The 23,521-nt window shown below is 37.0% G+C and overlaps 1 protein-coding gene and 1 non-coding gene across 2 annotated transcripts; one reads left to right on the plus strand and one right to left on the minus strand.

The window, feature by feature from the left end:
- Positions 1-2,262: 2,262 nt before the first annotated feature.
- Positions 2,263-2,392, minus strand: LOC129249620 (U4 spliceosomal RNA). The gene has a single exon (XR_008582673.1). It is a non-coding gene; the product is annotated as a U4 spliceosomal RNA (small nuclear RNA).
- A 1,720-nt stretch (positions 2,393-4,112) lies between these two features.
- LOC129248630 (protein tiptop) lies at positions 4,113-12,805 on the plus strand. Its single transcript, XM_054888254.1, has 2 exons — positions 4,113-4,168; positions 9,269-12,805. Exons 1-2 carry the CDS (start codon positions 4,113-4,115, stop codon positions 12,735-12,737), a joined length of 3,525 nt encoding a protein of 1,174 aa, XP_054744229.1. The 3' UTR covers positions 12,738-12,805.
- Positions 12,806-23,521: the final 10,716 nt, after the last annotated feature.

Genomic DNA, 23,521 nt, shown 5'->3' on the forward strand with positions numbered 1-23,521 from the left:
ATTTTTGAGCGCGTATATTGGAATCATAAAATTTGATTGAGAACAAACAGAAAATCAAACTTTGTGGCCAAACATTTTTAGAGCAAAAGGAAATGCATGGAAGTAAAAACTAAAAACGTAGGTGAAAGTGGAAACTGCTTACGAAATATATTTGTTACGAACTAAGCGCAAAATATAAATGGTCAAAACATATATGTATATAAAAAAATAAATTTATATAAAAACTATTAAAAAAATTAAAAGCCGAAATCAGTTAAATATGAAATATAAAGAGTAATTCAACAAAATTGGTAATGGAAAATTAAAAAAGAAATATTTAAAATAAGTAAAACGAAGGTCCTAGAAACTGAGGTCGTAAAAGACTAAATAGAGGAAATTAGAATTAAAATAAATTTTAGTAATAAAAAAAAAAATATTTCAAAACACTTAAAAACTGAGGCCATAAAAACCAAATAATGTTTATATCATAAAATAATAATAACAGTAATAAAGTTATAAAAATAAAAATAATAAGAAATAAAAATAAAAAATCTCAGATAAAAGAATACGAGGAAAATTAAAGAAACAAGGAGACTATAAGAACTTGAAAAACTATTGAAAATTAAAGTAAATATTTTATTAAAATAAGAAAACACGCAGAGCTATACGGAAAATTAGAATGAGCATACATTTTCAAACCTTAAAGGACGTAATTTCAGAACGTAATTTTCATATTTTTAAAGAAATTTCAACAAAAGCGAAAGAAGCTGAAATTAAAAGTAAGAAATATGAAAAAATTCAAATTAATTAAAAAATAGATTTAAAATAAAAATACAAATTATTAAACTAAAAAGAGAGAAATTAAAACAAAATTAAATTATCAGTATAAGTAAATGATAAAAATAAATAAAACGAAGAAATAAATAACAATAAAGCAATAAATATAAGAAAAAAATAAATAAATAGAAATACATAATAAGATAGAAAAATAACCGAAAGAAAAAAAATAAAACTAATTGAAAAATTTAGTTGGTTAAAAATAAAAAAGTGAAAAATTTGAAATATAAAAAACATTTAAGGAAATAAAAGATAAAATTGTGGAGGCAGTGGCCCACCCAGTACTCTAATGCTAAGTTAGAAGAATTATATAAACAATTATAATAAAACTTCAAGAAGATAAATGCATAAGTAATACATAATAAATAATAAGTAATAAATAATAGATAATAGATAATAAAAAATAAATAATAAATAAGAAATAATTAATAAAAACTAATACATAATAAATAATAAATAATAAATAGTAAATAATAAATAATAAATAATAAATAATAAATAATAAATAATAAATAATAAATAATAAATAATAAATAATAAATAATAAATAATAAATAATAAATAATAAATAATAAATAATAAATAATAAATAATAAATAATAAATTATAAATAAGAAATAATAAATAACAATTAAAAAATTACAAATAATAAATGATAAATAAAAAATAAAAAATAAAAAATAACAAATAATAAATTATAAATTATAAATAATTAATAATAAATAATATATAAGAAATAATAAATAATAAATAATAAATAATAAATAATAAATAATAAATAATACCTAAATAATAAATAATAAATAATAAATAATGAATAATAAATAATAAATAATATATGAGAAATAATAAATAATAAATTACAATTAAAATATTACAAATAATAAATGATAAATAAAAAATAACAAATTATAAATTATAAATAATAAATAAAAAATAACAAATAATAAATAATACCGTAAACATATAATAAATAATAACAATAAATGAAAAATAAAAAATTTTAACAATAAATAATTAAAAAGAAATAATAAAATATAAAAATCAATAAAAAATAATAAATGAAAAATAAAATTATTAAATATTAAATAATAAATAATAATAGAAAAAATAATAAAGAAATAATAAACTATAAATAATAAATAATAAAAAAAAATAAAAAACAATAAATAATAAGCAATAAAAAAAATAAAAAATATTGAATATTAAATAATAAAAAATAAATAATAAATAATGATTAAAGTACAAAAAATACAGAAAAAATATCAAAATATATAAAACGGTAAAAATTTAATTAATTGACAAATATAACTAGAAATGACCAAAAAAGTTAAAACTTGAAATCATACATAAATAAATGAACTGGATAATTTAACGATACAACAAAATTGTTAAACAATTTTCTTACATAAATGCGCTTGAAAATCATTAAAGAGGCACTTTTAAATCTATGCATAAGTGCCACAAAGCAGATCACTTAAAAATTATAATTTTTATATTTAATTTTTTTTTTAACTAGCAACAATCGCACCTCGGTAGAACGTCATTGGTTACAATAGCGCCTCCGAGCAAAGCTTATATTTAAATTGTTTCACTCTGCACTACTAAAACTAGCCAAAAAATAAATAAATTAAGCATAGCCGACAGATAGACATATTGAAACGCAGAAGATTAACAGAGAAATTTAACGAAAAAAATGTTAGGCACACAAAATCTATATAAATAAATAGCGCTGCATACCAACAATAACAACAAATGCTATAAATTACAACAAATAGCTAGTAAATCACTAAACTGAGGCGCTATGCGGGAGTTGATATAAAACCAAATTTAAAACAAAAACAAAGTGGAAAAAATCCATAACAAAAATACAAGTCAGCAGCCACGCACATACACACATACACAAATTCAACACCGTTGCCCTCAGCAGCAGCCCTGTGTGGAAGCCAGCGACTACATACCAACCACCCACCCACTTAAGCGCAAGGAAATTGTTTACATTTCTCTCATTCATATTTGAGTGTATAATTTGTGTGTGCGTGTGTGCGTAAGTGCGTGCGTGCGTGTATTTTGTTTGAGATTGACACTTTTTGATGACTGTCACTCCACTAGCAACAACAAAAACAAGCACAACCAAAGCAAACTGGCAGCTGGTGGGACCGACCGACCCACCGATCGACCAATCGACCGAACGACGACCGCGTGTCCACTGCGCCTTTTCTACGCTCAGCTGGCCGAACAAACGTCACGTTGTATGCTTACATACACATACTCACATGTGTTGGTGTGTGTGTGTGTGTGTTAGTGGCCGCCCAAACTGTAGCGCCGCATCACATTTATTCACTTATCCATTAGAGCGTTCGTCAGCAGCAGCAATAACAGCAACAACAACACTAGGCACAATAGCCTGCTGCTGCCTGCTGAAACATTCCTTTTCTTGCGCTCCGCACCCCAGCCGCTCGACAGCGCAGCACACCAAAGCACAGCACAGCACAGCAGCGCACATCATACCACTAGCCAGCCGCCTGACATTTGATTTATTTGACGTGTGTGTTTTTGATAGAGGCATAACACGCCAATGACACGTTCTCGTACAATTTCAAAAGACACAATAAGGCAAACACACATACGTACATACATGCATACTTATAAACTTATTTATATATATATGTATGTACGTATGTATGTTCAAACATCCATCTCTGCCCAGCACCGCCAATATGAACTGTATGCAGTAGAGTCAGCAACAATTTCAGCAGCGTCTACTATGTGGAAATCTGACAGTAGCTACTAAATCAGCAGACGTCTTAGAAGGCAACCAAAGTGAACATAAAAGCATTAGCAGTATTTATTTTTAAAAGAAATATATTTTCATATGTTTGTTATTAAAAACCAACCAGAAGAAAAAAGCAAAACAACAAAAAAACACAAATTAATCGCGGTTTCCGTGGACATTGATAAATCAGTCGACAAACAAGAACGCGACAAGTGGCAAGTGTTAATATAGAAGGTAGTCGACGAAGCCTCCTGTACTGAGAAGAAAATAAAAAGAACACCTCCTCCGCCGCACACATGCAACGTCATTCCTAAATGCCAAACTCAACACAGCTGAAATCAATTGAACTACAAGAAAATAGGCCACACCGAAAATTCGCGTGCATTGAAAATGTTGTGTATGTGGATTTGTGTGTAGTGTTGAGGTGAAGCTTATTGGTTCCGTTAGTCAAGTGTGTGTGTGTTTGTTGGCACTCTTTTGCGATTTTGCGATTTTGCTCAATCAAACAGGCAGCTGAGAAATGATGTTGCACGAGGCGGTTATGCTGGAAATCTACAGGCAGGCGCTCACAGCAAGGTGATTATTATTCTCATTATTTTTTATTATAATTGTTCTATGTGTCCTTTTTTGGAGATTAGCAATTTTTAATTAAAATTCAGATTTTCTAATTATAATATATATAAGATATGTTAGATAAGTGATAAGCACTACCCAAATTGCCAAAAATGTATATGTATTGAGATTTGTGTGGCTGAAAAGTGTTGACTGTTCTTGGCGCAAGAAAAACGTAATAGTCAAAAATGCTCTAAAATCAGAAAATTATATGTTATATACTCCACCCTATCAGAAGATTTAAAATTTTTGGTAAATGGCGTCGCACGTTACTCATATTTATCAATTGTGACTAACAGACTAACCAAAACTCAAACTATAGCGCTCGCCTCAACATTTTCACCAGCTTTTACAATTTTTTTAAAAGTTTTTTTTTTAAAGTTCATTATGTTTTGTATAAACTATAGCTGTTGCCTAACTACAACTAGTTAAATCCGAATTTCAAACTTATTTTAGTAAATTTAGAAATTAGAAAAACACGAAATTAGAAATTTTTTTCATATGCAGTTTTATAGTTCATTAAATTTTAGCCCAACTTGAGTGTGCTCCACTTATTCTAAAATCAGACATACATCATGTGCTTCTAGATTCAAAATTTTCATTTAATATATGAACTATCTTCGTATCTTTGTAAAAACTGCTCTGCAATTGCCTATCCGCTTTTATTAATGTTTAATAAATCTCTTGAGCGGGGAAAGTGCATAGATGCCTGAAAAGTAACAACTATTAATCCAGTATTCAAAAGTGGTAATAAAAATAATATTCTAAATTATAGACCAATCTCCAAATTATTCACGATTGCAAAATGATTTGAACTTATTGCGAACCTGCCTCACAGCGGCTTTAGGAATGATCACTGGACTCATTCCACTCTATCTTGTAGTCAAAGGGTCGGCAGTCAGTGCAGCTCCAAGGCTTCTTAATATATTCCATCTCAAAGAAGGCAATCTTACATAGCATGTAAGAATTCTATGCTCAATCCTGAACTCTCCATGCCTGACAGTGAACGAAGGAAAGGAAACTAGAATTCTGGAATTTGGGACAGCTCAGCGTGGAAAAACAATGAAATATCCTTAAAATACTGCGTACAGGTTTGTGGTTTACTGATGGGTCCAATTGCGGAAGACGGTAGTGCCGTTGCTGAAATTGTGGGACCTCATTTCAAAGAAGCAATAGCAATTGGAAAGCCATTTCCATTTCGCAGGCGGAGGTTGTGTGCCAGAGAATGTCTACGGAGAGGCACACGCGGTGCCAATATTAACATTCTCTCTGATAGTGAAGCAGCAAATCGCTGGATAGCTTCTCATTCCAAGCAAGGTTGGTCTGGGAATGTTTTAAAATCCTCAACACCCTAACATCAAGAAACTCTGTTACCTTGATGTGGGTTCCGGGACATGAGTGGCATGAAATTGCGAACACTTTAGCGAAAATGGAGGCAAACACTCCCTTCACAGGTCCTGTACCTTTCTGCGGGGTAAATAACAGCTTCAAAAAATCCTTTCTACGTGTGCAGGAACAACGAGGCCTAATCGACTACTGGACAGCCCAATCGGGCATGCGGTAGTCGAAAAGACTCATAGATCCAGAACGGATAAAGGCAAAAGCAATCCTCAACCTAACCAGAAAGGACTTTACACTGAACTACTAACAGGACACTGTAAACTTGATGATCACATGCAAAAGATAGGTGCGATAGAAGACGATTCCTGTAGACTCTGCAAAGAGGCACAAGAAACAGCAGAACACGTTCTATGCGTTTGCCCAGCAGTGGCACAACGCAAACTAAATTACCTGGGAAATGGGGCTATATGGTAGATCCAAACCTCCTGGTAGAAAATAATCCTACAGCAGTTTTAGGATTTATTAACAACCTAACCTGTTTGACTAGGCTACATGGCTGCACAATAGATCTCTTCAGGTCGCAGTGCACTAAAAGCCAATCTATAATGTATTGTGAAAAACAAAATTTATTTTCCAGTTAATCGTTTAATCTCTTTAGACCAACATGGTCTGATGAAAGGTAGATCAACTGTTACAAATAGCTTAAATTCTATCTCTCCTCTCGGAAATGTGTTGTTTTTGTTAATGGTGCGTCATCTATTTCTTTTATTGGGTCATCTATTTCTTTTATTGCGTCCTCTGGTGTGCCCCAGGGAAGTATACCGGGTCCCCTACGTTTTATAATTTTTGTTAATTACATTTCTAGTTGTTTTAATAACTCAAATTTTCGTTTGTATGCTGGTAATTTACAGATATACTCGGCGATTGCAATTACAGCAGACTCTATACATTTGCAATCTGATTTAGATAACGTCGCTGCTTACTATAAAAGAAACCAGTTAAATTTAAATATAAGCAAGTGTTTTCATGTCTCTAATTCTAAATCTTACTTTCTTATACCTACATCCTACTACATTAGTGGCTCTAGATTACATAATTGCAGTGAAATTATTGACCTTGGTGTTGTAAATATTTGACTCTAGATTCTCTTTTCAAAGACATTTAAATTACACCATTTCAAAGTCACATTCCGTACTTGCCTTTATTCGACGTTTTAGTTCGGCTTTGTTGATCCATATACTCTAAAGTTATTATATATTGTACCTCTCTGGTACGTTCAAAACTGAAATACGCCATCTTTATTCGGATGCTTGTCATATTAGTAGGCTTGAATGTATTCAGAAAGCTTTTGTGCGTTATGCTTTGTGTTCTTTGTATTTCTCTAATCCAATTCCTGCTTATAAAAGTCGTTGCTTGCTCATTAATCTAAGAAAACTAGATATTAGATGGACTATTCTCTCCCTCACTCTCCTTTTCGATTTGATAAGAGTGTGATTGACTCCCCATCGCTACTCGATAAAATTAATTTCAATATTCCTCAGCGGGGCTTATGAAATCATAATATTTTCTGGTTAGGGTTGATTACAACTAATAATGGTTCCCATGCTCCGATAATATGCTTTCATATCATATTAACTTAGATTTTTTTTCCACAAAGCTCCGCTTCAAAGTGTTACTAAATGAATTGTTCAACTGGTTTCTAAGTATTCTCTAAAATAATTTTTTTTTGTAAACTTTAAGAAATGTTACATTAAGGGGAATTATAGGTTAAGTTTATTTTTAATTGAATTTTTTCATAGTTAATTTTTTCATTTTTTTTTTTTTTTCCAATTTAATTTTTCATAATTAAATGAATAAATATGTAAGTAAGTGAATTTTATTATTACAAAAACTTACTTCATGCTTGCTTTTTTTAGGCGTCATAGCTCCGAAATCTCTGACCTTTAAGCGCTGAAGCTTTTGTATACGGCGTTTGTAGTTTCCGAACTTGAGTATGCATTCGTCATTTGGTCTCCGTATTATGGGAACGAGTTCATACATTTCGCGTTGTGTAATTTATGCTTCTCGGATGCTATCCTTTCATATGAATCGCGATACTTATTGATTAACTTAAAATGATTTCAGTATAGGAGAATAATCTCATCTTTATCTTTCCTTTTTGATTTGATCCGTGATGCCGATGACAGTCAACAGTCCCGGTGCCAGAGCTCTTCATAGTTCGGAGTTTTTCTATGTGGGTCTCTCAAAAGCTCTTTATGCGCGAAATGCTCCTATTATTAGAGCTCTAATTGAGTTTAATAAAATTTATAGACTTGGTGAGATAGATTTTTCATGTTCAAAATCACCTATTGAATTTTTTGAATATTTATTATAAATAGTTTATAAGCTTGCGCTTTAATTTCCCTATTGCCTATTTTTTTAGAATATGTTTACTTAGCCTATAATAATTAATCCTATTCATTGGCTAAATCAATAAATAACTTAATAAAGTGGCTCAAAATCCACATTAATTTTTTACATTTTTCCCCTGAGGTATTGCTAATTTTCTCCAAATAAGAAAGGCACGATACTTTTCGTATGGTTTCACCCACCACTTTTATAATTTATCAACAAATATTCATCAAAATTTCAAACTTTTTAATCAGAATTTTTTTTACCTTTTTCCTGTGGTGTTTGTCATTTTCTCCAAATAACAAAGGCACGATATTTTTTATATGGAAGAAAACGAACTATATTTTTATAATAAAAAAATAAATATCTCTTTAATCTTAGAAGCTCTTCAAAAACAATTCACCAACCCATTTTTTAATTTACCTGCAAATTTATCAACAAATTTTTATCAAAGAAAATTAAAAAATTATTATCTCTTTAATCTTAGAAGCTCTTCAAAAACATGTATTTTTCTGCCAGGTTTCACCAGCCCATTTTTTAATTTACCAGCAAGTTCGCAGTTTTATACTTATTGAATTTTGGTGTAATAAATTGAAAGCTTCAAATCACTCAAAAATTACGTTGATTTTTCACTCCTTTTTTTTTGCTTACTTTTGCGGCTTTTCTTTCCATATAACAAATGCACGACATTTTTTATATGAAAGAAAATTAAGTATATTTTTATAAAAACATAAATAAGAAAAAAATTATTATTTCTTAAATCTTAAAAGCTCCTCAAAAATATGTACCCTAATGCCAGGTTTCGCCAACCAATCTTATAATTTATCCGGAGATTTATTAACAAATTTTCATCAAAATTTCAAACTTTTTACTCAGAATTTTCAAACAAAATTTGGGTACGCAGTTTTATAACCCATTGAATTTGGTTGTAATAAAGTGAAAGTTTGAAGTGACTCAAAAATTGCGTTGATTTTTCACATTTTTTTTTTTTTTGCTCTTTTTTTTGGTCTCGGTCATTTTCCCCATATAACAAATGCTCGCTATTTCTTTGGTATATTTATTTTATAGTTCAAGCCACTCTCGCAAACAATGTTTTTCTTCTTTAAATTTAGAAAATTGCACACGACTTTTGAGGCCAATAATGATTATTACCACTAAATTGCGTAATAAGTTGAGAAAAAAATCTCAAAAATAATACAAATTTATATTTAGTGACTATTAATTATCATTATTATTATTACAATAAAATAAAACATTATACTACCATCACACAGCTCATTAGCTACTGACGCCTTCTAAACACTACTTTTCTTCACCTATTTACAATTTCAGTGAGTTGGCCAGCCCGCGTTGTCAATCACGAGAATCGAATGTTTCTGCAGCCGCCATGGAGGGACGTTGTCCGTCGAATGGCTCCCATTGCTCTGGCAATGAGCGTTCTGCAACGCCCGCAACCACCTCGCTACCTAGCACACCACCCGCAGGTCTACCATTGCCGGCCACGCTAGCACCGGCAGCAGCAGCTGCTTTGTTGCCACCACAATCTGCCGCCATGGCTGCATATTTCAACGCAGCTGCAGCAGCGGCACAACAGAATCACTTGCTGCTAACCAATCCACTAGCAGCTGCAGCCTCACTTGTGCAACAAGCCACACGAACGCATTCGCCAACTACAAATCACTTAGCACGAACAACGCCCTCCTCACCACAAACAGACGCCATCGCCGACGAGCCAGTACTGGACTTTAGCACGAAACGCCGACGGCAATCTGAACATGAAAGTGATGACGATGAGGTTGACGAGAAGATGGACGATGACAATTGCGAGCTAAGCAATGCCGCGGATGCGCCAGTCGATGTGAATAGTCCGCTTGATTTGTCGGTTGGACGCAAACGTGAATCTTCAGATGAGGAGTCCCACATGCCAATGCGAAAAGCATTACGCACCGCGCACGAATACAAAGCGCTACCATCCACTGCTGGCAATTGGGTACCAACAATTAATCCGTACTTAGCTGCGGTGGCCGCGGCTAGCTTATCACCCAAATCGCCACTCTCGCCAATGGAATGGAATGGAAAACATAAACTTTTGCCAAATGAAGCTACCAAAGCACTAGAGAAAATGACTGAAATGACAAGACTTGGCTCGGCTACAGACAGTGCCGAGCTACCACCACAGCACAGGCAAGTGGGTGCACCAGCCAACAATGTGAGCAACTCCGGCGGCGGACGACACAGTGCGTGGCAATCGCATTGGCTTAACAAGGGGGCAGACGCCGTGCGAGATGTCTTCAAATGTGTTTGGTGTAAACAAAGTTTTCCCACACTGGCCTCATTAACAACACACATGAAGGAGACGCAACATTGTGGTGTCAACATGCCTTCAACGGGCCCAAATGGCACCCCAACTAATAGCAGCGCCAGCAATCAGACAACTCAATCGACACATCACTTACGTCACTCGACTAATACCGGCACATCGTCCGCTGCCACATCAGCCACAGCAACTGCAGCGACCACGTCCAATAAATCTGATCTCAATTTGTTAATCAAAGAAACGATGCCATTGCCACGCAAACTGGTACGCGGCCAAGATGTCTGGCTCGGCAAAGGTGCAGAGCAAACGCGCGAAATACTGAAGTGCATGTGGTGCGGCCAGAGTTTTCGCTCGTTGGCCGAAATGACATCGCACATGCAGGAGACGCAACACTACACGAACATAATATCCCAAGAGCAGATCATTTCATGGAAGTCGACGGATGATAAAAACTCGAACAGCGGCAGCTCGAACTCGAATAGAACATCGTCAACATCACCTGTCGGTGCATCGCCACCGTCTGCCATAGCCAATGCAGGGGCCGTTGTTATTTCTAGCCCCAACAACGCATCGGCGGCTACTGTAAGTGCCGTGCTAACATGCAAGGTGTGCGATCAGGCCTTTCCAACGCTCAAGGAGCTAAGCAATCACATGATGAAAAATTCACACTACAAGGAGCACATGATGCGTGCCATTGGCGGTGGCGAGCATGCGGCAGCTACGCCAACTGCAGCGGTCGCGCGACGTGGACGGCAAATGCGTGAAAAACGTAAGAAGTCGTTGCCGGTGCGTAAGTTGTTGGAGTTGGAACGCGCACAACAAGACTACAAAAATAATAGTTTGGATCCCGCGTTGAAGCCATTACGTGATTTTGCCGCTACGACTAAGATTACATGCGAAAAGTGTGGCGAGAAGATCGAGACAGCTCTATTTGTCGATCACATCAGGCAATGTCTGGGCGGAATGTTGATGGTGCCCTCACGCAATCACAGCAGTGACGCGTTGAAACACACACTTAACACCATGAGTTGTATCGAGCAGCTTGCTAGCCCACAGACCCCGACTAGTCGCAGTGATGGGCGCAAAACAGCCGACAGCAATATGTCTCACGCCTCAACACGCCCAGACATACTTTGCCCGCTGCCCAAGGAAGGTGAAAAGACGAGCTCCTCTACGCCATCAGTGCTTAACGCCATCGAGCAACTCATCGAGAAGAGTTTCGATATACGCACGCGCAACAACAGCTCCTACTCGGGCAATGGTAATGGCAGCCAGCGCAGCACACCGCTTGGTTCCAGTATTTTGAAGCGGCTCGGTATTGACGATAGCGTCGACTACACCAAACCGCTCATAGATCCACAAACAATGCACTTTATGCGCACTTACTCGAACTTCTCAGCGCGAGATCGTAGCGCAAGCGAGTCGAGCTCGATCTCTGAACGCTGCAATAGTCGCATAGAATCGTTCACACCCGAACGCAATAACGCAGAGCGTGCACGACAGTCAACGCCACGCCTAACACCGGAAAAGTTGACCAACGCGGAAGCGAATGCGGAGACAGTTGATAACAATGACGTCATGGCAATGGACAATGAATTGCTGAAAATCAAATCAGAGCCTGCCGAAACGTCCAACGAGCCGCAAGAGCTAACGATGAACGACAACAAGGCCAGCCTGGATATGTCACCACATAAAATATCCGTAAAAAAGGAATTCAATATGATTGATAACCAAGAGGATGAACGGCAATCGAGTGACTCTCTACACTACAAGCCGCAAGTGCAGACTCCTTGCTCGCGCGCTGCAAGTCCCAGCACAAGCGAACGCTCAATTACACCCAAATCCACAACATCTTCCGCAGACAAGAGATTTCCGACAGTTGGCAGTAGCCTCACAGCGCTTTCTTCAATGTTTGACAGCCTAAATAATATGAACACAAGTGCGTCCAACGCTCAGTTGCATGCTACAGAAAGCGTGGTTGGTGCGGAAACCAACAACAACATTACAAATAAAAAAACAAATGCCAATCCACTTGCGGCGCTTCAAAAGCTTTGCGAGACGACAGAGAAGCCAGCCATGAAGACACGCAACGCCGCTAATGGCATCAATCACAATTCTCAGCTGGCAGGCAATATGATGGCCTTCAGTTGGGCTTGCAATGATGCCGTACAAAATTCGAATGCCGAGTCCATGATCAAATGCTCGCAATGTGATGCAGTCTTCAGCTCAAAGGGCGCTTATCGTCATCATTTCTCGAAGATGCACTACATCAAAGACGGAGACGGAGAGGTGAATGCTGCAAAATCTCCGATGCTGGCATGCTCACCTAAGTCGGCAGCTACGTCTCCGAAGAGCGCTTCAAAGAGTCCCGTGAGTGCAGGCAACATGGCAGCACCAATCATCAATCCGTACAATGAAAGTTCGCAATCAAAGTTCCTCAAATACAGCGAGTTAGCCAAGCAGTTGTCATCAAAGAATGTCTAAAAGATTAGTCACAACCTTTTTGCTAATTAAGTCCCCAACCCGAATACTAATTCGATACTTTGTGATGTGATGTTTGGGTGCAAAACGGGTAGTTTTTTGGTAAGTAAAGTTGTCAGAGATTTGAAAGTTCGAATTTATTATTTTTGGATATTTTTTTTTTTTGTAAATCCAAATCGATATATAATATTTATTTCCATGTGATTTGTGGTTTTGAGAAATACTAATTAGACGAGCATTGATTACAAGCAGCTTTTACAAGAAAAGGTTGCCCCTGATTATAAGAAAAGGTCAGCTATAATGGCGAAGGTGTCCCTAATCCTGACATTAGTGGAAATACAGTAATCAGCGTAACTAGCATAATTTTCGAGGTAGAATTTTTTACAACTTTTTTTAAGTATGGTTCATTCTCTAACCGAAACCATATAAATCAACTTTTTAAACTTTATAAAAATTATAGAAAAAATTCCTATAAAAATTATCAAACAATTTGCACAAAATTTCATCTAACTTTTGAACTTTTTAGTCTGAATTTTTAGAAAAATTTTGAATATGCAGTTTAATAGTCCACTGAATTTTTGTATGTTGAAGAAAAAGTTTTAAGCGATTGAAGAATCCTGTTAATTTAAACAAAAAATTTGGCGACGGTATAAGGCATTTTTTTTCCTATAATGAATGGAAGCTAGTTTAGATTAGGTTAGCCAAGTTGCTTGACTAAGACAAGGTAGGTCCATTCTGAAACTTGCACTTGATTTCGAACCTATAACTAAGTTGCTTAAACCATTTAGATCTTTTTAAGAAGGAAACTAGCCCCAGTAAGAATAATGGCTAAGATATTTGACACGGCTTCTTTGAAGTGCAGGATATTCACAGAGGAGGTGTTGTACCAAGTCAATTTGTTCTTCATCTCCACAACTCGTGCATAAACGATTGAGGGGTGCACCCATTCTACTGGCTGGGGTGCCAGTAGTACAGTGACCCGTTATAACACCTGTGCGGACGCTGGCAGTTGATCTGTTGAATCCAAGCAGATATTTTGCCCTTTTAAGATTCGGTTTTGGCCAGAGCGCTTTGGAGACCCTGCTGTTAATAGTCAGAGACCACCTTCTATTGATTTCCGCAATTGCACTCAAGTCAATCGCAGTATACAGATCATTTAGAGGAATACTTATGTCCTCTACCACTCGCTGAAGGTCAAGCTGAGAGCCTTTCCTTGCACATTCACTTCTGTCCACTCCAGGGTGGCCGGGGGCCCAAGAAAGTGTGGTATTGTGTTGTTGGATAAGCGAGAGTCACCTCGTGCATTCTTTAACATATCTTGAATTGATGCGGCCAGTGCCTTAATAGCTGCTTGACTATCAGCAAAAATGGTAAGGTTTGCCGTCGATTGGTCTTGTCGTTTCTGTTGCTTTTTCTATAGAGCGTAGATCTAAGCTATACCGGTCTGAGAGTCTAAAGGAGCAATATAAGGATAATTTTTTCGAGTACACTCCCGATCCCGTGTCCATCTTTGAGACGTCAGTATGAATACGTTGACCACTGTCGTCTGATATGCCTCTCATCAGCCGATGCTTTCTGTCGGGTATTCATATTTTATAATCTTTATTCGAGTCTATCTACACAAGCTACTCTTTTGACTTTTATGAGATTCTTTTGGTAGATTGTGTCTGTATCGCCTCACACCACACGAAAGCTCCATAAGTCCAAATCGGTTTGATGATCGTATTGTACGGCCAATGGTTTATATAATATATGGCTTCAGACCCCAGAATTGGAGCTGATTCTTTTTAATATTTTTTTTTTTGTTTTCTAATTTTTTTACTTCATTTTATTGGAAGCAGGAAAGTTCAACTATTTGTTGCGGTTTTTTTAAACAGCAAGAAGAACAAATTTGATGTATATTCGCAAAATTATACATCCAGTTTTGTTATTGAACTTTTTGACTAATTTTAAAAAATAGTTTGAGTGATGCAAGTCTTTACCTTGACCTTTCACATTAGTACTGACTTCACAGGCGTAAAATTTCACCAGCAACATTGGTTGTCAAATCAGAAGAAACGTCAAATTCATCATCTCACCATAAATAATTAGCAAATTTTGATAGGAAAAGTGTTTTTAAACAAATTAATTAAAAAATGCTTACTTACACTTTTTGCGAAGGCGTTTCGCTTAAAAATTCAATATCTTCGGATTGTTTGAACTCAGGCCCTTCACTTGCAAACGAACTGTCAGTTTTCGTTCAATTTTAAATGGCATTTTCATTTTAAATAGATAGAAAAAAGTTTTGCTGGCATGTTGCGCGGTGTTTTCAGGGTGTGCACTGAGTACTAGTTCACCGTGAGATACATATGAAATTTCATGCATATTTCACTGCAATGCAATTTGTATGGATTTTTACAGTCATTTTACGGGAAATGCGAACTTAGTACTATGTTTTACTACATAGCTTTTCTGTGTGTATACTACAGCTGTCCAGTTCATGAGGGTCAAATATGATTGGCCTACGAAGCCATTTTGCAAAAATTATAAATTATAGGGTGATTAATTTTGCGCCACCTGAAAAAATATTCCTCAAAAAAAAAAAAGTCGTGTACACCACTAAGTGTTTAGTATTTTTGCAAGGAATGTCGAAAAAAATTTTTTTTGGCCGAACGTAAGGGCCTCCTTTTTACAGGTTTCATCATACCTTTGTCATTTATACGTAGTTGGATCTTAGACTTTGATATAAATTTATTGCTATTTTCATCCTAAAAAGGCATTTTTTTTTTTGTTTCAAAGTTGTTAGGTTCAAGTATCAAGTTATTGACACCCTAACGCCAATAAATTAAAACTCACTAAAAATCATTAAGCGCTGTGCATATTACTACATGCATATAAATTGAAATCATTAGGAAGTTTGAGGTAATTTTTAGTGGCAGTTAGAATAAGGGTTTTATTACCACTTAGTCTTCAGTTTTTTGACTATCCGCTTATTACATTAATTATTTAGTGCTCTATACCCAACTCTGATTTTTAAGGTTAAATTTTTCAAAAGGCATTCTTGACGAAAAGTAAACAAAAACTCTTTTCTAATAATTGGATATATCCAATTTCGTTTTAGCCCTATATTAATGTCATAGTGTGAGTATCAGTTTTTAAAACAATATTTTCATAATATTAGTAATTTGCAACCTTTCAAAAATGAAATTGATGAGAAAATGAATACCTGAGTATGCATCATTACTACATACATTCTGTCAAAAAAGTACCGGAAATTGTTCAATAAAACGCAAAATAATTGCTTAATCATCAAAATGTATTATGTCCCCTTCAAAAAGGCTCCATTCGAAGCACTACACATATGCCAACGATAAGACCAATCATCAAAGCACTTTTTAAACGCGATTCAAGAGATCTTGTTTAGCTCTTCAGCGATTTCTCCTTAACCCCTTGCCGTGCTTTAACGAGACTGACTCGTGATGAAAATTTTGGTCCAAACATGAATATGACGAGCCAGGCTCATGGATAGAGATCGTCGGGCCAAATATTAATATCAGAAGCCTAGGTCGTGTACAGATATTCGGATCAAACATAAACATCACGAGCTTGGGTCGTGATTGAATGTTAGTTTCTATATGTATGCCACCAGAGTTAGTCACGAGTCTCATAATTGCTGGAACAAAGTAGTTTATATTATTCTGATCTATTTACCACGCATTGACGCGTAACACTTGGGCCTGAGTTTCGTCGAGCTAAATAGCACGGCAAGGGGTTAATGGCCTCTATCGACTCAAAGCGGCGTCCGCGGAGTGGCAATTTAAGTTTTGGGAAAAGGAAAAAGTCACAGGAGGCTAAATCCGGTGAATACGGTTGTTGTTCGATGGTATTTGTCGAGTTTTTGGTCAAAAAAGTGTTCACAATATGAGCCTTGTGAGACGGTGCGTTATCATGGTACAAGATCCATGAGTTGTCTTTCCACAAGTTGGGCCGTTTCCTTAGCTCCTACGCGCATTCTTTCTCAAACTTCGCATAACTTCCAAATATTATTCTTTATTTACCGTAGAACCATCTCGAATGAATTCCGAGTGCACAACACCATGAAAATCAAAGAAAGCGTGTAGCATGACTTTCACTTTTGACCAGCTTTGACGTGGTTTTTTGGGTCTTGGCTCATATGGATAGCGCCGTTCAGCCACTTGTTGACTGGTTAAATGGCTTACATGTTAAACTCGTATACCCACGTCTCGTTACCTGTCATGATGTGCTGGATTAACGTTGGGTTCGAATTCACAACCTTAAGCATATCTTCAGCCACCTTCTTCCGATGAATTTTTTGAAAGAAATTCAACTCTCTTGGAACGAGTCGAGCAGCCACGCGTCTTGGCGTCTCATGCCCAATTGATGGTGTAAAAAGTTGCAAATTCATTCGTGAGACAAGCCAATGTCACGAGCTACCTCCCTCAAACTTAAATGATGGTTTTCCAGCACCATTTCCTTGACTTTGTCAACATTTACATCCGTTGAAGACGTTGATGGGCGACCAGATCGGGAGAATCTGCCGTGATTTCTTGGCGCTCTGCAAAAGCCGCCTTATACCACTCGTAGATCCGTAGAGCCGAGTTTTTAACAAAGCACACTCGTCATAGGCTTTCTTTCGACATTTTCAACGATTCGGCACACGAAATCCCGTTCATAACACAAAATTTAAGACAAATTCTTTGTTCGATATTTTTATCCATAGTGAAAATTGCAGAGCACACCTGCGGTTGCCTGATATAAATGCCCACACTCTGTGACACTATAGAGAAGAGTTGTACCAACATTCCAGCAAAAAAATGTAGATAAGTTTGTAAGGCGCGCTTTTTAAATGAACAATTCCCGATATTTTTTTGACAGAACGTAAAAACTATGTATTCTTTCACTGGCATATAAATTATTTTCCTGGATTACTAACGCGCAATGCATTATATACATTTTGTCAAACTAATGTATCGCAGTTCAATTACATTCTGCTCTAAGCGTAGGAAGTTGAAAATTTAATGTCCCCGACGCATCCTCGAACTCATTTATTCCTTACTTTTGGCATTTTTCCGACTGAAAAATCTGTACTGCTACTATATATTTTTTTTGCTTAAAACATCAGTCCTGCATTAATTTTAATATTTATGTATCTTCTTCATTTTTATTTTTCGCTCTTATTTGAACATAAATCCACTTAATTTTGTGAGCACAAGTGTACATGCATACATACATATGTTGCTACATTGCTTGTCTATAAGCAATATTGCTTTGACGACAACTCAAGCCTTCAGTTAGACACCAATCACTTCTTTCTAGTTTTTCAATATTTCCTCATAGTATTTACAACATACACACATATGTGTATACGCACATAATAGGCCGTAGTTTGGAAAAAAGCGCTTATCAAGTAATATCGAAACTTTACTTATTTTAAGGCAAAAAATAAATGAGTTAAAGAAATTGATTTGCAATCATATGCAATGGAGCACCGCAAACATATGGGCATACATACCACCCACACAATCAAAGACAAGGTCGCAAAGCAATATTAATTGACAACGGCCTAAAGTTGGGGAAATCGTCGAACAAGAATTCATTCATTTGAACTCTCGCTCAATTTATTCGCACAAAGGTTACACTCTCTGAATTTGCTCTTTCATTGTGTGCAGGTTCAATTTTGCAAACTATTTCTCTTCACTATACAGCTCTTTGACATCAAAATACTCTTAAAATTGATGGAGATATGCTCTTAACACTCCAAACTCTTTAGAAAGAGCGGCTAAGTTATAAAAAACTCTTAAAAATCCTCGCGCGAGATTAGCATTAAAAGAGAAGAAAACCAAATAACCTGTCAAACGTGCAAAACCTCTCAGGAGCACCAAAACCAAATTAAAATAAAGTAAAAAAAGCGCACTTCGAGCAGAGAGACACACACATGTTGGCATCCCTTTCTAACAGTCACAGGCATTGATAAGTTAACCGACAGCAGTCCATCACTTTCGCACACTGCATTTGCTTAGCTTTTCCTGCCAACCAGCCAGCCAGCCAGGCAGCTAGCGCATATGAGCAGACTCTCAGCGGGATGTCCCTTGGAAAGTGCATCAAAATTCAATTAATGTGCACCGCCACCGTTGGCTCCGCGCGTACACACACACTCACACAAATACATCGCGCGCACACACACTCGATGGCACCACTCGGTGCTGTCAGCATCATAGCTGCCGTGTGCTGTGTCCGAGCTTGATGAAATGTTGTCCGTCAAGTTTATAAAGCGAGTGTGCAAGTGAGATGTCGATACAAAATAGGAACCGAGACGAATGTCAGCCATTACCGTCACACTTGTTGTCGTTCAAAAAACTTACGATGGCACAAATGAATGTGAATGCACACTAATCCATACATTTCGATACGCAAACAAACAAACATACAAACAAACAGTGCGAGTTGTATTTTATTTATTTCTAAACTTTATAATAAGGCGGGGTAAATAGTGAGCCACCTGAAAAACCAGTATTTTGCCGAACGTATATATTGAGTGAAAGCTTTGAGTGCAAGATGAGAGTACATAGCAAATGGGCGAGTGAAATATTTCAGTTATATTCAATGGGTCCTCATGCTGATGTGTGTGAGTGTGTTTGTTTTGCGTTTCGAAGAAACAATGAGAGCAGCCATAAGTTTGCATAAGGTTTGGTACGCCATTGAATGCTACTCAGGTGTTCACATAATTTTGGTTTCGAAAACAGTTAAGCGGTTTGAGTTTTAATAGGCGTAAATATTAAAATTTTTTTTTTTTAAATAATAATTTTTTTTCTATTTAAAAATATTGAAAAAATGTTGCCATTCAAATATTAAACAATTTTTTTTTATAAATGTTATTAAATATTGTATTTTTTCCTTTTTTTTAATGAAAAAAGGTTACCATTCAAAATTTGATTTTATTCATTTTCGTCGCTTGGAGAAAAGTAAATATTAAAATGAAATGTAAAGGTATTTGAATTCTAAAATGGAATTAGTGTTTATTATGTGTTCAACGTGGCGCAAAATTAATCATCCAATTTTATTTTAGAACAACTTTTTTATTAAATGAAACACAAAATGGAAATATTTATTTTGATCTTCACTCACTCCATTGCCTATCTGGTTATATAACATCTAGTTCACAAGCGTCATATTTGATTTACGTACGCCACCATTTGCAAAAATTATAAATCTTCCTATAGGATGATTAATTTTGCGCCACCTTGTATTACATACAATATAATCACCCTCAGATCTATTCACCTATCCCAGTGGTTCTCTAATAATTATATCCCATCTCTGTGTTGATTTACCTCAAGTTTTGCAAAATTTTTGTTGTTCTAACGTTAAAAAAGCCGCAGCTCTCGAATTTTATGAATGGTCTTCCGAATGATGCACATTAAGTACAATATCTACGTGGTGAAACTTGGTATTATTTAGAGTTCTTTTTGCAGAAGCTGTCTGAAGAATAAGATGGAATTATCTCAACACCTCCTCCTCATCTTGCTCCCGGGTTGCTAAATTTTGGGCATCGTGTCTCTCACTTTTTTGCTTTTTATCAATAGTACGAATTGGTTGATGAACCGTAAGTAGTCATCGTTCGTACCAGATGTATGTAATATACAAATTTAATGTAAGCTAGTAATTATCTTTGAATTCCTTCTTATTCTATTGAGTATCCCCAACACTGATGAAATAGATCGCATATTCGGTACAAAAGTTTTCCCATTTGGAGCCCGTGTATTTATATTTTATGGAATCGTTTTCCTAGAAGCTTCCTGGAAACATCCAAACAAACCAAATTCTTTACTCATTTCGAGCGTAACTTGCCTTGCTGACTTAAAGAGATCCGCTTCGCTCCTACGCAGTCGGCCAAACTCTCTTAGGTGATTATTGTGCCAATAGAGGATAAAAGAAAGAAATTCAGTACTTATATCTGTTTTTCGTGGCCTTGAGCTTCCTGCCTACTTGTGTAAACTGTCGCGGAAGAAAATATCTACTCCGACCGCTAAGCGGCAATCGGGGTACTGGGTCGATGATGGTGCACTCGAAGTGCGAAGTGAAGTCAATTCACTTTCGATCGCATCTGAATTCTTTTATATTCATTAATGTATTTTATTCATATGGGTACCTGCTCACAATGAAATTATGCAGGAAACCGCGAGGCGGACGAGTTGACTAGACAAAGATCCTGTGAGATCGTTTCCGCGCAAAGGAGAGGATTGGGATCCCCTTGACTATCTGCGGTTTGCTTCTGGAAAGGTATGCTTTGCGTCAACTCACGAAGCGCACTGGGCAAGCACAGAAACTTGTAAGGTCGCGAAATCGTTTAATCCCATGTGGATCACAAGCACTCGAGGAATCTTTTGAGGTTAACAAAATCACAGCTTTCGAATTTCTTGGGTCCACTTACAGGGCATTGTCCGCGAAGTATGCTTTCTGTAAGACTCGGCATTACTTCTAGTCTGTTTGGTGTCAGCTGTGTGGGGTGATGAGATGGAACCATTTCAGCACCTTCTCCTTAGTGGCCCGGCTCTAGCGGGGCTAAGGCATCTTGGATCTCATTTCTTTGCTATGCCTGCTGATATAGAAAATCTTGAGTCTATAGAAAGTCTTAAGAAATTAGGTTAGATTAGGTTATACTAGCTGGCGGAAGCCACGCAGAGACCATTTAGGTCGATAGCGGTACCAGATTCGGTAGTCCTTTTTTTAGCAAAAATATGCATCACTCAAGATGCGTGTACTGTTCGCGAATTTTCGAGTCGCTCTAGCTTCGGTTCAGGGATAAATTCTAGCCTTTCAAAACTGAGCGCACCCAGGTACCATAGTCTAGTTTTCGAAAGAGCCAGACATTAGCATCGAATATGATCCAGGGTTTCTCTTTACATTTTCCGCAAGCGTCGTTTAGAGTTACATAAATTTAGCTTGCAAGCGTGCGCTGCAACTAGGCAGTGTCCTGCTAGTATACCAACCAAAGTTCTACAGTATCTTCTATCGAACGATATAATCGATGTAGTATACTTATGGTATACAAAACCATTACTCAGTCATCGTTCCGTCGTCATCCACAAATATGCCCCCTCCTCACGTCCTATTAGTTTGCTCCTCTTTACTTTCTAGTATCATAAAAGACGATCTTTATTTCTCGTCCAAGTGTGTTTTTTTTTAATGAGGAGGAAGCATCGATAGCCTTGCCGCGTCAGTGTGGGATTTTAACCCGAACTAAACCTCCTACCGTCAAAGTACCGATCCCCCCGGTACAACCGTCAAGTATTTCGTCGGGAGGAGGTGTGAGCGTTGCACTCAACGTCAGTTACTGTTCTGATGTCAAAATGTCACAAGCTGCATCTGCCTATTACCACCACTGTTAAGTCATATCTGAAGAGAACCACCACCGTCGGATCTGTATGCCGCCTCCCTCCATGTCACTGTTCGTTACCATAGAAAACTTAGTTTCTAATAGTGGTATCGTCAGTTTACCTGCGTTTTCATCTTTGGATGGGTTTTCTGCTTCACGGTCTTATTTGGCGTTCGCGCATCCTCCTTGCCTGCTCGCTATGTCGGAGTTGCTGCATTATTTCAGCAGCCATGTGCTGGGCTTTGTTTCAATTGTCCTGGCTCTTCAGCATCAGTGGTACTAAGTTCTCGGGCGTAATGCCGCTGCCAAGGCTGTCTTCCTCCAGTCTAGCCCTTGCTCTTCTGAAGCGGAGATACGTCAGAAGCACATGCTCAGCGTTCTCCTTAACTGCTGGTGTGCACTTCTCGCAGTATGGACTTTCTTCGTGTTCAAAGCGGTGAAGGTATGAAGCCATGACCACTTTGGATTTGGCAGAGATAGAAGTCTACTTCTCCGTGCTTTCTCTGGAGCCAAGCTTCAACGTTGGGGATGAGACGGTGGGTCCACCTGTCTTTATTTGCACTGTCCCATCGCGTCTGCCACTGGTCCATGCAACGGTGGCTTAAGTGTGCTTTCTTCTATCTGTGCTTTTTAATCTAACCTATCTACAAACAACCACTATGAAAAAATCGATAAAATCTCCTTCCCTTTCCCACGAAATAGCTAACCGATGCACCTCTAGTCTAGTGTGGCTCTTTTATCTCTGGGAATGGGTTCACCCGAAAGGTTTTGTATCAAAAGTAAATGGGTTTTAATTTTCTTCAAATATTCTTATGATTTGATTTCACGATTTATACCCACAGTTTGGGAAAGTACCCAAGTGCTTGGGTAAATAATCTTTGTCCCGTTGCGCGCTTTCAACAACATCCTACCGCAGGCCATTACAAGCGCAATGACTGATTTGGGCGTCACCGAGGGCCTTGTGGAACTTACGGAACAGTTGCTACTAGGCAGATTCGTAATTTCGACGTTGGGCCCCTCGACGATACGCAGATCCGTCAAGAGGGGCACCCCTCAGGGCGGTGTACCATCTTCTCTGCTGAGGATTCTGGCAATGAATCAATTGTTGAAGAATCTAGAGGAAATGAGTATACACGTAGTGGCCTACGCAGACGTTGTTGCAATATTAATAAAAGGGGAATTCCCAGATACCCTCTGCAACATAATGCAAAATGCTTTGAACGATGTAAGCCGGTGGGCTGCATCGAGTGGTCTTGGGGTAAATCCCAACAAAACAGAACTAATCATGTTCACCAGAAAATATAGGATACCTGTTCTAAACCCCCTAAACACTGTGAATTAGAGAAGAGGCGAGCTACGTAGGACTAGTATTAGATAGGAAGCTCTCGTGGAAGCATACGATTAATGATAG

Source organism: Anastrepha obliqua, chromosome 5 (assembly GCF_027943255.1).
Source record: "Anastrepha obliqua isolate idAnaObli1 chromosome 5, idAnaObli1_1.0, whole genome shotgun sequence".
In the NCBI taxonomy this organism is placed as follows: domain Eukaryota; kingdom Metazoa; phylum Arthropoda; class Insecta; order Diptera; family Tephritidae; genus Anastrepha; species Anastrepha obliqua.

Excerpts from the sequence above, each read along its gene's own strand:
- LOC129248630 (XM_054888254.1), top strand. The coding sequence starts at position 4,113 with ATGATGTTGCACGAGGCGGTTATGCTGGAAATCTACAGGCAGGCGCTC. Across the intron at positions 4,169-9,268 it reads AGGCAGGCGCTCACAGCAAG|TGAGTTGGCCAGCCCGCGTT; the intron begins GTGATTATTATT and ends TTACAATTTCAG.